General features: G+C 38.4%; 1 protein-coding gene across 3 annotated transcripts in view; it reads left to right on the top strand.

Moving 5' to 3' along the window:
• Positions 1–9,463, top strand: part of LOC113185204 (integrator complex subunit 6-like) — a 72,236-nt gene extending 62,773 nt beyond the window's left edge. For 2 of the 3 annotated variants that reach the window (XM_026392233.1, XM_026392232.1), the window contains 6 exons: positions 240–363; positions 1,644–1,786; positions 3,330–3,564; positions 6,870–7,244; positions 8,108–8,201; positions 8,570–9,463. In XM_026392233.1, coding sequence (XP_026248018.1) covers positions 240–363; positions 1,644–1,786; positions 3,330–3,564; positions 6,870–7,244; positions 8,108–8,201; positions 8,570–8,678 — 1,080 coding nt within the window. In that variant the 3' untranslated portion in view covers positions 8,679–9,463. The remainder of the gene's footprint in view (positions 1–239; positions 364–1,643; positions 1,787–3,329; positions 3,565–6,869; positions 7,245–8,107; positions 8,202–8,569) is intronic. The other variant, XM_026392234.1, reaches the window with a different exon arrangement.
• Positions 9,464–15,190: the final 5,727 nt, after the last annotated feature.

The raw sequence follows: 15,190 nt of genomic DNA, 5'->3' as shown, positions 1-15,190 counted from the left end.
GTGTCCACCTAAAACTAAAAATTAAAAAAAAAGAAAAAGAAAAGGGATATTCCTAGTGACTTTAATAGTGTTGTGGGTGTCTTAGAATAATCATAACAACAAATGGAAATTTTTCACTGTGAAAATTCTACCATAGTTAGTTAAAGTAAATATAGCTCTTTTCAGAGTTTAAGAGGTCAGGTATTACATTTCTAGATTAGAAGCCTCAGGAGTAATTGAAATTATTTCATTTCAAACAGGATTTGAAACCTCAGACATACAGAAATGCTTATGATATTCCACGCAGAGGTCTTTTGGACCAGTTGACCAGAATGAGATCCAATCTGCTGAAAACTCACAAGTTTATTGTTGGACAAGATGAAGGTAAATTGAACAGGGGAGTAATTTTCACTAGGAAAATGCCAGGCATGACTTTCATGAAATTTTCTATCTCATTATGAGTAGTTTATGTTGTAATAGTTTAATGTTTCCAAGTGCCTGTTTTCATGGAATCCCTACATCTGCTCAGACATAATTTGTTTTTCTCAAGTTTAAAGGCAAGTGTGCATTCATCAACACATACACCACACTCACCATACTTTGCCTCAAACAACCCCATTAGACAGATAGTGTGTTTATGCTCATAAAATGGGCATTAAAATTGACAATGAGCATTTTTGTAGTTTTCCCAGGTGTAACCCAAAGTAACAGAACTTAGGTCTGTCAGATTCTCCAATCTGCACACCCAGAACTCTACTACCCACTCTACCACCCAGCTTACTGTGATAAAGAGAATACCTCATTTCTAGAATAGTAATGAACTGGATAGTAATGAACTGGAGAATCATGATCATTTGCAATTTCCCCTTACTCAATTTTGTTCATTTTAAATGGGTTCATCCATCTAGCAAAATCAGCAAATTTTAAATTGGACAATCCTCAGAAACCCCTCACAAAATTTTGTGTAAGGGGACTTAGCTAGAAAGATAGCATACACATTTAATTCAATCCTCACAGGTTATGGCCCACTAACCAAGATTCTCTGTATAATAAGAGAATGCCATGGAATCTCAGCTCTTTCAAATGTAGCAGATTCATAGTGTTTTGGGTTGAGATGAAAGGTATGAAGCAGGTCATCCATTCTTTTTTTTAATTAATTTGTTCTTTTTAGGTATACATGACAGTAGAGTGTATTTTTACATATCGTACCTACATGGAGTAGAACTTATTTTAATTAGGATGCCATTCTTGTGGCTGTACATGATGTGGAGTTTCACTGGTGTATTCATATACAAATATAGGAAAGTTATGTCCAATTCATTCTACCATCTTTCCCATCCCCACCCTTTCTCCCTTCTCTTCATTCCCCTTTGTCTAATCCACTGGAAGAACAGAAGGTCAGCCCATTCTTAAACCTGGCTTGAAGGTAAGGGAGTTGTTCTCATCCTAGGGATATGAGCCTGAAGGCAGTAGTAATAGTAGACTAAATAATGATTTGGATGAAGAGAGATATGATTCAAGATCCCAGAATGCCAGATTCAAGATTTTCAACTTTATTGGATGCCAAGATGCACATTGTTAAACCCAATGATGATCATGTCATCTCAAAAGGGACATGCACTCCAATTGTAGAGCATCAATTTAATTGCTGGTGATTTTTACAGATTCCCTTCATAGTGTTCCAGTTGCACAAATGGGTAACTATCAGGAATATCTAAAGACAGTGGCCTCCCCATTACGAGAGATTGATCCAGACCAACCAAAACGACTGCATACTTTTGGCAATCCATTTAAACAAGATAAGAAGGTAGGATGCCTATTTCTATTTCTGTCTAAATTGTGATACCCCTTTGATTCTCTTCTTTTTTTGGTAAGAGGAATACAAATGAGAGACAAAATGTGATCCCAGGGCTCTTTGTGGATGGAAATGGGAGCCTCCTGATGCAAGAATGTGTTGAATGAGTAAAATAATACCTGCCATTTTTTAAGTACCTGGTAGGAGCTGGTGGCTTTAATGATTACATTTTAATGCTTACAACTGTTTTGTAAGGCTTATATTGAGCAAGTTTCAAAGTTCTGTGACATAACTGATAAGAACCAGGATTTGAACCCACATCTTTCTGGCTCCAGAGTCTATATTCAGTCCTACCACCACACATTAATTTCACCAATTATTTTATTTCATCTATTTCCATGAATCAGGTAGGGGGCTCTAGCTAGATGGTGATGAGTGTGTCCCTTGAAATATGGAATACTAGGTGATGTGAACTTTTTTTTTTTGGTGATGTCAATTTTTTGGAATTATCACACTAGAGCTCTTAATGTGGTACATGTGTGATATATCAACTTGACCATTTTAGCATGAAAACAAATGAGATTATATATGTACTCATGGAGGAGACCATTGCTATTAAGGCACAGACCAGGCAGTAGTCTCTTTTATAATCTCTTTTATATCTCTGAACTTGAAAGTATTTCACCTCACCACAAAGGTTAACTAATTAAAGTATGTTTTATCTTTCTGAACCTTAGTATCCTTACAAAACATTGGGGATAATAATTGCACCTAACAGGCAGAGGTCTGTGGAATATTAAGCAAGTTAGTACATGCACACTGTTTAGAACATTACTGGGCATGTAACAAATGCTCCGTGAAAATGTTTTCCCCTTCCAGTATAGTATATGGGGGGGGGGTCCTCTGAAAAAGTCATTTTTCATAATTTTGTTAGGGTACATACTCTTAGGTTATTCTTCTATATTTCTGGCTCTCATCCTTCATCTACCCTCAAGAGCAAAAAGTCTCCTTGCTACTTTGCTAGCACCAAAGTGAACGTATTTGAATTCATATTGGAAATTCCGGTTGGAAAAATAACTTTTTCCATCTATCTGCCTTTCCTAATCTAACTGTAGCATAATCTAACTGTACAATGATGATCAGTGTTTCTTAATGATTAGTTTTAAGCACAAAAGCACCAAAAGGAGAACTTACTGGGGTAGGGGTGGGCAGGTATGCAAAGTGGTTTATACTTCTCCAAAAAGGTAACTATGAGTTTATCCCATTTTGGTTGGTCAGAACTGCTCATTCCTGAAGCTTTCTGATTATTATTGTAGCATGTTTGGCCTTGGACAACACCTTGTATGTTAGTTTCCTCTTTGTTCCACTTAGACTGGATTAAAATTGAGTGTCATTTTCTGAGAATAAAGTTGATAAATATTTGGCCTGTGTTTATACTTATGTAAAGTAATGTAATGTGTAATTGATTGATTGTGTATGTATAAGACAAGTGTTTGCAGTTTTTTGATAGTGGAATCTTTGTTTTCAATAGAATATGTTTGTTAATGTCTTTTAGGGAATGATGATTGATGAAGCAGATGAGTTTGTAGCAGGGCCACAGAACAAAGTGAAACGTCCTGGAGAGCTCAACAGTCCTATGTCATCTAAGAGAAGGCGGAGTATGTCCCTGCAGTTGAGGAAACCACAAACACCGCCTACTGTAACTAACCATGTGGGCGGAAAGGGACCACTCTCAACCTCGTGGTTCCCATCTTATCCAAACCTCATAAAACCCACCCTTGTACATCCAGGTATAGAGTAGTGGTTGTGATTTCCTTATGGCTCCTAGAGGACTAAGACGCTAAACAGTTTTATTTTCTTTTGTATTCCTTTTTTTTGTATGTTTAGTTGTTGTTTATTAAGTAAGTCATTTAGTAAACCATCTATGTGGTAGGTGCAAAAGACCCCATGGGGAGCAGACAACCTGTTTCAAGGATCTTAGTATATATGAGAAGAGATTCATAATAACAGCAATTAACACATGGCATGGACATAGTAATTACTAATTAATTCATAACTTAGTAAATAAATAACAGTAATTAATAGAGACATGGAGAGTTATGGGCATGATCATTGTAGCCATTTGGAGCAGCTTCAAGGGTTGGGACAAAGTAGGTTTCCAAGGCAGTTGGAGTGAATTGGCTAGATAGAGCGTGAATCTATACTTGCTCCCTGTGCTGTCACCTCCTGTTCATGCTCTAGCCAAGTACAGCATGGTGTCTGCCACCTTGACCCCATTAAAACCATTCTCAGGCTCACCAGTGTCTGCTGCACCTTGCCATTACCTCTCAACAGCATTTGGACACCATTGTCCATTCCTTTCTCCGTGAAGACCTTCATGAATTCCCAGATACCTCGTTTTCTTTTCCCTTTAAAAATGGCTCTTTCCATCCTTTGTCTGTGTTTTTCCCCCTTTCTTTCCTTCCTCTAGAAATTGGAGGGCCTCAAAGCTCAATTCCAGGGCATCTTCTCTTCCCTGTGTTTTCTCCCTGAGTGATCCCATGCAGTCTGGTGGCTATTAAATTGATTTAGATTTCAACAACTTCAATATTTATACCTCTAGATGAGAGCTTGCTCCTTAGCTCCAGATTCTTATTTTACCATGGACATGGGTTCTCCACTTAGGTATCTAATAGACATATAAAACTCAATAGGTTGCATGTGTTGCAACTAGGCTCCCAACCTTGCCCCTCTTCAAAATAACTCTGCTGACATCCTTATGCATAGCAATTAATGACTTCATCCAGTGACATGCTGGTAAAGCTATAGCACCTGTGGGGACTGAGATGGCAGAGAAACTCTAGACTATAGCATTTTCAGATTTCTCTAGAGTAAATAATGCTAATAGTATTAATGCCAGAATAGCAATCTGAGACTATTGAATTAGAGTCAGGAAGAATTGGGCACAATTCCCTCTCAAGAGCAGTAGAATACTGGCTCATTCATACCCCTGGCATTGTTATTTACTCAGTAGTTAAGGTGACAAACTTTAGAGTCACTCTGATTATTATTTTATTCTTCTCTTACTTCCATCAATTTATCAAATCCAGGAACTTGACATTTAATATAATCCCTGTACTCTACCATTTTTTCTATTCCATGACTACACTACCATGATCTCTCACCATGCTACCATGATAGCTTCTTTTCTGATATCTCTGATTCCTGTTCTTTTGTTTTTTATTGTTTGTGCTTTTGGTAGTATGGTCATTTTGATAATATTAATTCTGCCTATCCAAGAGCAAGGTAGATCTTTCCATCTTCTAAGTTTTTCTTTGATTTCTTTCTTAAGGGTTCTGTAGTTTTCATTGTATCGATCTTTCATCTCTTTTGTTAAGTTGATTCCCAAATATTTTATTTTTTTTAGGCTACTGTAAATAGGGTAGTTTTCCTCATTTCCCTGTCAGAGGATATGTCATTGATATACAGAAATGCCTTTTATTTATGGGTGTTGATTTTATATCCTGCTACTTTGCTGAATTCATTTACTAGTTCTAAAAGTTTTCTGGTGGAGCTTTTTGGGTCTTCTAGGTATAGAATCATATCATCAGCAAATAGTGCTAAATTAAGTTCTTATTTTCCTATACATATCCCTTTAATTTTTTTCATCTAATTGTTCTGGCCAGTGTTTCAAGAACTATCGTAAATAGAAGTGGTGAGAGAGGGCATCCCTGTTTGTACTTGGGATGGAACCCAGGGATGCTTAACCACTGAGCCACATCCTCAACCCTTTTTTGTATTTTATTTAGAGACAGGATCTTGCTACCTTGCTTAGGGCCTCACAAAGTTGCTGAGGCTGACTTCGAACTCGTGATATTTCTGACTCAGTCTCCTGAGTCGCTGGGATTATAGGTGTGTACCACAGTGGCACTAGGTTCTGATTCACATTCTTGCTCCTAACTCACTCCTGGCCCTGAAGGCAGAGTGATAGTGTCAGCAGGTAAATGGGTCCATGCCATGCCTATTCTGGAAGTGCATCCTCCACTTTCCCAAGCACTTAGAACACACCCTGAACTCCTGACTGTGGGTCACAGGCTCTGCACAGCTTCGCCTGGAGGCAGGCAGCCTCTTCCTCCACTCCATGGTCCTCAGCAGGTCCCCCTCTGACCCTCACCCTTACTGCAGCCTGAACTGTCCCTCTAAATCTGCACAAGCCTGCTCTGTCTCCTCCTCAGGCTCTGCTCAGAGGACACCACCCAGAAGGCCCTGCCACCACCCTCAGCCCTGGAGGCCCCTCTGCTGCTCCCTCCCACTCCTCTGCCCCCTCCCACTCCCCTGCCCACATCTCCCCCAACAGGAGTCCAGCTGGGATGGCCTGTTGCTCTCCATGCACTTCCTCTCTGACTTCCCATCTCGGTGTAGGTTCCATCAGGGCAGGTGCAGTTTCTGTTTTCTTCAGTGATGATCCATCTCTTGGGATGGCAAAAGATGAGTAAAAGATATGTCAGACTTGGAGTAAAAAGAAACCCACTTTGACACAGAAGGGGCGAAGGATGAGGACAATCATATAGATAGATAGATAGATGATAGATAGATAGATAGATAGATAGATAGATAGATATAGATTGATTGATTTGGGGTGATGGAGTAGAGAGAGCATATTCAGCCCCAATGTATTTTCTCAGAATATTTTAGATAGAAGTGAGACAGAATTGTCTATTCATGTTACCTGGCTTAAAGCTCAGGTAACTGCTAGCTCAGGCAATGCATGGTAGTTTATATGTGACTTTGAGAAATCATGTCATCAAGTGAGACTTGGTACTTTTTGCTTTGTAAAGAGTAATAGGATGACACTAAATCATGAGTACCAGGGACTTCCCAATGTTTGTTGTGCTATCTCAGTTTCTACGTGTTTTCATAGTAGCAAGAGGGAAAAAGGTGATCATGTAGTATTATTTTCCTGAGCTCAGTGTGAGGGGTTTCAGATTTCCACCTGGTACATATTTCTGCTCTGTGAAGTAAATAACTTCCTTGAAACTTAGAAGCACAGGGATGTACCTGTGGGACTGACATAATGCAACTACCTCATAGCTCAACTTCTTAAATTGCTTTCCAGATGCCACTGTCATTCATGATGTGCATGAAGAGAAGATGGAAAATGGGCAAACCCCACCTGATGGCTTCTTGTCAAAATCTGCTCCAGCAGAGCTTATGAACACAACAGGAGATGATGTCCCACCCAACCAATTGGATTCTCTGTCTGATGACTTCACTAGTCTCAAGAGAGATGGACCATTTCACAAACTTGGTAATAACATACTTAGAGAAGGAGCCCCAAATTGCAATCTCTCTGTGGATGACCAAAAAATTGCAGTAGTATCTACTTTGGGAACTGCACCAAATGCATTGCAGATCACTCCTGCAATGGCACAAGGAATCAATGCTGATATCAAACATCAATTAATGAAAGAAGTTCGAAAGTTTGGACGAAGTAAGTAGGACTATCTATCAATAATGTAACAGTAAAACAGGCGGTACCTCTAATTCTATGATTCTGAAAAGATCCAAACTACCTCTTGATGTGCATTTTTGGGCAATATTGGGTTCTCACATAATTTAATGTGGTTCCTTCTGGCTTTAACTAAAAAGATATAATCATCTTTCTCCTTGCTTCTTGTAATAGTTCCCTTTTGCTGCTATAACAAATTATTGTGTTTATTACACACATCATGTATCATTGAGTTATTTAAAACAACATAAATTTATTATCTGATAGTTTAAGAAGTTAGAATTCTGAAGATACTTTCACTAGGCTAATATGAAGGTATTGGCAGGCCGGTGTTCTGAGGGCTCTGGCAAGAATCTTTTCCAACTTCCAAAGGTTGTCTGTATTCCTTGGTTCTTAGCCCTTTTCCTCATCTTTGAGTCAACAGAATTATCACTTTTTCTTCTCTCTAACCACTACTTCTGTCCTTCCATCTTTCTTCTCTCCGGCATTTACTGTCCCATCTTATAAGGATATTTGTGTGATTACATTGGACCTGCACATAAAAACCTGGATGATCTCCCCATCTCAACATCCTTGACTTGATTTTATCTGCAAATAACGTTTATTAGGTAACATTAAAAGTAACACTTTCACAGGCTCCAGGGATTAGGGCAATTTGAGGCAGCCATTTTTCAGCCTTCCACATTTGGTAGTGTTTGCAAGAGTTTCCTTAGTAGATACAAGCAAATATTTTCATTTCAGTGTTTAAAATGCCCATAAAGAATGATTACTGAGGATGAATCACGATTCAATACTATATCTTATTCATATTTTTAAAAATACTAAAGTTTTTAAAATCTCTTCAGAGTATGAAAGAATCTTCATTTTGCTTGAAAAAGTGCAAGGACCTCTGGAGATAAAGAAGCAGTTTGTTGAATTTACCATCAAGGAAGCTGCAAGGTGAGTATAAACAAGCTCTTCAGAGTATGTTTTGTTTTGTTTTAGCAGCATGGCCCAATGCAAGACAGAGAAGAATAGGCTCTGCCTTGATTTTCGCAAACTCTGGTCCTAAGTCATAGTTAAGGCTGTCTCTAGAGGTATTTAGATTGATGTTATCTGCATCCAACTCATTCATTACTCTAGACTAATGTGAGCTTGGGCCCTCAGCTGGCACTCATTGTATTTGGTAAATCATATCTTCCTGTAAGGATAAATTATATATCCCCCTGTAGGTTGAAAGTTCTGCTTTGTATCCCATTCGGTACCTTGCACCCCATAAGTGCTCTAAGTATCATTTAGTTAATAAAATTTTCTTTTTTTTTTTTCAGGTTTAAAAGACGAGTCTTAATTCAGCAACTTGAGAAGGTGTTAGAAAAAATAGATTCTCATCACCTTCTCAACAATGTGAATCACATCAACAGCAGATCATCAAGTTAATGCAGAGACAAGTGAAAAAAAAGATAAGATTTCTGAGCTGTAGGACTGGTCAGGATATTGTTGAAGCCTCAAAGAGTCTAAGAGAAAGTGGTAGAGCTTTAAATTTTATGATTATCTGGCAGTAAAAGTTGGACTTTTGCCTTAAAAATTTTTGTGAAAAGCATCATTTTTAAAAATTTTCTTGTTTATTTTCCCAATTAAAGGAAAGTGGTGGTGTTAATTCAGTAGGCTAACTTCATAAAACCCTGCTGTCCCTACCACAGGCAATAAGGGAATCACTCATTTAAACTGCCATTTCAGGCATTTTCAAAGTAATGAGGGGCTACCTGCAAGTGGAACACCACTTGATGTTCTTACAATGTCTTTTAGAAAGAATAAGCTTACAGAATCCAAGTATTAGTCATGTGTGTGCTAAACAGAACTTTCAACAATTCCTAGTTGTGCCTTTTAAACCATGCAATATTTTGGAAAGTTTGAATCAAAGAGTAAGAAGCTGCTATTTGGGTAACTTATTTCTCTGTGGGAAGGGGCAGGGAGAGTCACCAAACAGTCTACCTCCAACTCTCTTGTATTTTGTCTAAAGACATTACAAAGTGCACCTGAGGCTGCGCTATGCTCTGGCTTTTGTTCTTGCATGTGATAACAGAACATCTTCAGGTGGACTTAAGTGCTTTGGAAGCACTAAAAGAAAAAAAAATGTGTATGTGTCCTTTAATGTTTATATGGAACAGTATTGTTATGTTTGTATTATTTGTAAAAATTTAAGTATTCAAAGAGATTTTTGACTTTGCATATAAAAAATAAATCATTTTATTGATTTTTCACGGTTTATTGATGATAGAGAAGTTTCTAGTGGTGTGTTTCTTGTGATGTGTCATTTTCAGAAAAAGTGCTTACTATTCAATAATTAAGATATTAACATAGGCTTTAAGCTTCCAAATATCACTCACAGGACTAAGTGATGTTAGTCAAAGTACTGGGGAGGCCAGTCTCTCCTAAGAAACACTGAAGAGGAAAAACTGTCAGAATCAAGTTTATTGAATTTCTAGAATATAAGTAAAAAGTTTATAGCAACCAAGCAAATACTATATCATGAGAAAAACCATTGAGTATGATAAGAGCTTTGATGCATTTCAGTTTACCCTTGTCCATGCCCCCCGCACCACGACATGGCAGTGATTTTGAAGATGGCAGACTGCATTCCAAGTATGGGCTCCCGTTTCTGGAGGGAGTGTATGTTTGCACCTGTCTGGAGGACTCCCTGAACTGACGAAAGGGGATTAATTGCCTTTGTTTTATGTAACTCCAAAGTCTCTCGGCATCTATGTGGATGATATTTCTCAAAAATATTTCAAGGCAGACGAATAAGCTGCAGCAAACAATATGGCAAAAGGCTGGGAGGAAATTGGGGGATATATGACACTTTAGAGAATTAGGGCTTTAAAATTCTCCCACGTATACCTGGAAATCTAGGAAACCATATACATACCCAAAGTTAGAACTCCTGTCTATAAAAGACCTGAAAGCACAGATTTCACCTCTGTCTGATCTTTAGACCCAGTTCAAGCAGGAAGTGAAGGCTAAAATAAGGCAAAGTTGTAAACAACCTGTTTAAGTGTTGAAGAAGCATCCCAATAGATGATAGCTAATGTACTATCATTTGGAGAATATTTTTTTTCTTTTTATTCCAGGTTCATGAGAAAATCTTTTGAACTACTAGATGACCTCCAAGTTATAGGAACAAAGACTTCAGAGACTATACATGACAAAGAATACAGTCCTTAAAAAGAGTTTAGAGAAATTGATAAATAATTGACAAAATAGGGATGGGGCTGTGGCTCATTGGTAGAGCACCTGCCTCGCACATGTGAGGCACTGGGTTCGATCCTCAGCACCACATAAAAAATAAATAAAGATATTGTGTCCAACTACAACTAAAAAAATATTTTAAAAAATAAGACACAGCAGTATGGAGATTTCTTGGAAAGCTGGGAATGGAACCACCATTTGACCCAGCTATTCCCCTTCTCGGTCTATTCCCTAAAGACCTAATAAGAGCATGCTACAGGGACACTGCTACATCGATGTTCATAGCAGCACAATTCACGATAGCAAGATTGTGGAATCAGCCTAGATGCCCTTCAATAGATGAATGGATAAAAAAAATGTGGCATTTATACACAATGGAGTATTACTCTGCATTAAAAAATGACAAAATCATAGAATTTGGAGGGAAATGGATGGCATTAGAGCAGATTATGCTAAGTGAAGCTAGTCAATCTTTAAAAAACAAATACCAAATGACCCCTTTGATATAAGGGGAGTAAACAAGGACAGGGTAGGGACGAAGATCTTGAGAAGAAGATGTACATTAAACAGGGATGAGAGGTGGGAGGGAAAGGGAGTGAGAAGGGAAATCGCATGGAAATGGAAGGCGATCCTCAGGGTTATACATAAGGACATATAAGAGGAAAGGAGGGGTAAGACAAGATAATACAAATCGAAGAAATGATTTACAGTAGAAGGGGTAGAGAGAGGAAAGGGGAGGGGAGGGGAGGGGGGATAGTAGAGAATAGGACAGACAGCAGAATACATCAGACACTAGAAAGGCAATTTGTTAATCAATGGAAGGGTAACGGATGTGATTCAGCAATCTGTATATGGGGTATAATTGGGAGTTCATAACCCACTTGAATCAAATTCTGAAATATGATATATTAAGAACTATGTAATGTTTTGAACGACCAACAATAAAAAAAAATAAGACAAAATAACCCACAAGTAAACAATAAACCCTGGGAGAAGTCAGAATTTCCAGAGTCATTATATCATAATATTCAAAATGTCCAGTTTTTAATTAAAAAAATGTGAGGTTTGCAGAGAAAAAAGTATGGACCAGTAATGAGGGAGATGAGGGGCTGGGATTGTGGCTCAGTGGTACCATGCTTGCCTAGTATCTGTGAGGCACTGGGTTCAATTCTTAGCACCACATACAAATAAATAAAATAAAGGTCCATCAACAACTAAAAATATTTTTAAAAATAATGGGGGAGAGGAAGAAATTAACACAAAGTATCCCTCAAAAGGCATGGGAATAGAACTCAATAAACAAATACTTTAAACAAATGTCCTTACTGTCTTCAGTATGATCGAAGAGCTAAGGGAAACCCTGCATAAACACCAAGCAACCAGGAGAATGATGAACAAAGCAAAATGAATAAAGGGAATCAAATAAAAATTATGGACCTGGAATATACAATAATTGAGATGGAAAATTCTCTCAGAGGGTTCTATATCAGATATGAGCAGACAGAAGAAAGACTCAGAAATTATCCAGCATTAGGAGCAAAAAGAAAACAGAAATTCAACAACAAATAGAACCTAAGAAACTTAGCCCAAATAACATCATCATGCATAACACCACATAGACATAGGATCCCTGGAATGAAAGATGGGGGAAAATAATTTTAAGTAAATGTTGGCCTCAAACTCCCAGGTTTGATAATATACACGAATCCATATACCCAAGGAGCTCAAAGAACTGCATTGGAGACAAACTGAGAGATATTATAATCAAAATGCTCAAAGACAAAGAGACTCCTGAAGGCAGCCAGAGAGAAAACACCTGTCATAACAAGAGATCAACACCAAGATTAGCAGCTAATTTCTTATCAGAAGCATGGGAGGTCAGAAGGCAATATAATGACCTTTAAAATTATAAAAATGGGGCTGAGGGTGTAGCTCAGTGGTAGAGCACTTGCCTAGCAAGAATGAGACACAGGATTGATTCCTAGCACTGAAAACAAAACAAAACAATTTTTTTTAAAGAGAGAGTGAGAGAGGAGAGAGAGAGAGAGAGAATTTTTAATATTTATTTTTTAGTTCTCCACGGACACAACATCTTTGTTGGTATGTGGTGCTGAGGATCGAACCCAGGCCGCACACATGCCAGGCGAGCGCGCTACCGCTTGAGCCACATCCCCAGCCCCAAAAAACAAAAATTTTTTAAAAAACCACACACACACACACAAACACACACAAAGCCAAAAAAAAAAAAAAAAAAAAAAAACTCAACCAAGTTGTCTGTCCTGAGCCAAAGTAAACTTCAAAGAGGAAGGAGAAATTAAGACATTATCAGAAAAGCAAAGGTAGTTCATTACTAGTAGATTTTGATTAGGGCTGTGGGGAGGAGATAATGTAGAGTTGTTGCTGATGGTTACATAGTTTCTGCTTGAGTGATGAAAATGTTTTGGAAATAGGCATTGGTGATGTTTTAAAATTTTAAAATACAGCATTGTGAATGTAATCAAAGGCACTGAATTGTATGCTTAAAATTGGTTAAAATAGCAAATTTTAGATTATATATTTCAACCAATTTTTTAAAACATTAACTAGGTAATCTACCAAAAGGTATTGAATCATATACTTTATTTTTTATTATTTTTTTGAGAATTTTAATATTTTATTTTTCTTTTTTTTTTTTTTAGTTATCAGCGGGCACAACATCTTTGTCTGTATGTGGTGCTGAGGATCCAAAAAATTCCTTTACAAGCAGGAGTAGAAGGACTTCTACTAGCTGAGATATTTTGCAAAATTCAGAAGTCTGCAATGGATTAAATATGCCCCTCTACCATTTATTTGTTGAAATCTTATTCCCTATTGTGATGCTATTAGGAACTGGGCCTTTGAGAGTTGGTTAGGTCATGAGGGTGGTGGTATCAGTTCCCTTATAAAAGGGACCCCAGGAAGTTCTCTCACTCACTTTCTGTCATAGGGGAAAACATGAGACGTCAACTGTCTGCAACCTAGGAGGGAGTCCTCACCAGAACCCAACCATGCTGGCACCCTGATCTTGCCTTCCAGCTTTCATCATTGTGAGAAATAAAATTTTGGAAAAGGGAAGATGGTGGAGTAGAGGAGGTTACTTTACAAGCTGCTGCATGGTGTGAGACCAAGAAAGTAGATAAACAGCTTCTCAGTGAAGTGGGTGAAAAGAGGGGTTTTATTTGGATTTAATACTGGACTCTCAGAACAGCTTGGGGACTCAGAAGTTTGGATATAATGAAATAAAAGAAGAAAACCCATTGCTGGTGCCAGCAGCTGCCAGAGCAGATCCACTGGGCAAAGCAGAAAGGGGGACTAAGAGAATCCATTTTTTTAGGTGGCACCATGGAGTGTCTTGGTATGCAGAAATCAAAGATCAAGGACACTGCCAGACTGCTCCAAAAGAAGTGCTATACTATATCCTCATGCAGGAACACCATTCCATGGAGAAAAAAGACAGGTACCATTTTTCCCGCCATGCTGCAGTGGCCAGTGACTGTGAGAGTAAGTCCAGGAGCCCAGACCTGTATAATCCAAGCTGGGTCCAAAAACTAGATCAGGCAGAGGTCTGCCACATGACTCAGAGGGTGCTTAGGAAACCAGGAGAAATTCAGGCATGGAGTGTATTTTACGCAGAGGAATATGGGTCATTGAGACCCAAGTGATCCTGGGTCCTATTCACTCTTCAAGTCTTGCAGCTTACAGGATCAGCTGGGGTGGGCAGGAATTCGACTGGGCAGCTGGAAATGAGAATGTGCTTGGGGACTGAGCCCAAGATACTAGAAAAAGTGGGGTCCATGGGTGACAGAGGGGACAAAGGATTAGCTCCTCTGCTACATGAATGGAACCTAGGGGAAACTCCTGGAGTACAGACTCCTAGCATGAATCAGCAGCTGCAGGGCTTTGGGACAGTACTGATTTAAAATCTGCAGACCATTTGCCATTCAACGAAGCACCTAGGGCCTGCCTAGACCTAACCCCCATTTTCAGAAGCTCTGCCTACAGGAACTCCTCTCACAGAAATTTCAGGCCCCACCCTGGGAGTTGAGCAGACAACACTCTACAACCCACTCTACCTCATACTGCCAAGAAAGGAAGCTGAGAAATTTTGAACTCCAAATGGCAACATGACACACAACCCCAAAAGAGGAAGGTCTTCAAAGCCTATGACTACTGCTTTTGTGTGCAGTACATACCTCAAGAAAAGGTGGAAAGAAAAAGACATTTGGGAACAGGCAACACACATATATTCTCATTGACAATTTTTGACCACCACAATGGAAACAATTTCTTAATTTTTCATCAAGAACCTTTTTTAAAATTTAATATTTATTTTATTTTATTTTTCTCTCTTCTTTCTCTTTTTTCTTTTGATTGTATGCTGAATGGTTCATGGACATTTATACATATATATATATTTGTCTCACTTTTCTCATTTTTAGCACTTTTTGAAGGTAGTTATTTTTCATCATTGTCTATTCATGGCTAGAGGTTTTTGATTAGTGTATTTTGGTTTCATTTGTATTGTTTTTCACGTATATATATGTCTTGATTTTCTCTCTCTCTCTCTCTCTCTCTCTCTCCCCCCTCTCTCTTTTTGCTAATAACCAAATTCAATTGTTCTCTCTTTCACTCTTCCTTTAATTTTTTACTTCTAATTTCTCTCCTCCTCCTTCATAATCATCACA

Source organism: Urocitellus parryii, chromosome X (assembly GCF_045843805.1).
Source record: "Urocitellus parryii isolate mUroPar1 chromosome X, mUroPar1.hap1, whole genome shotgun sequence".
Lineage (NCBI taxonomy): Eukaryota > Metazoa > Chordata > Mammalia > Rodentia > Sciuridae > Urocitellus > Urocitellus parryii.
The sequence above is the reverse complement of the archived record's forward strand: the minus strand, read 5'-3'. Positions and strand labels throughout refer to the sequence as shown.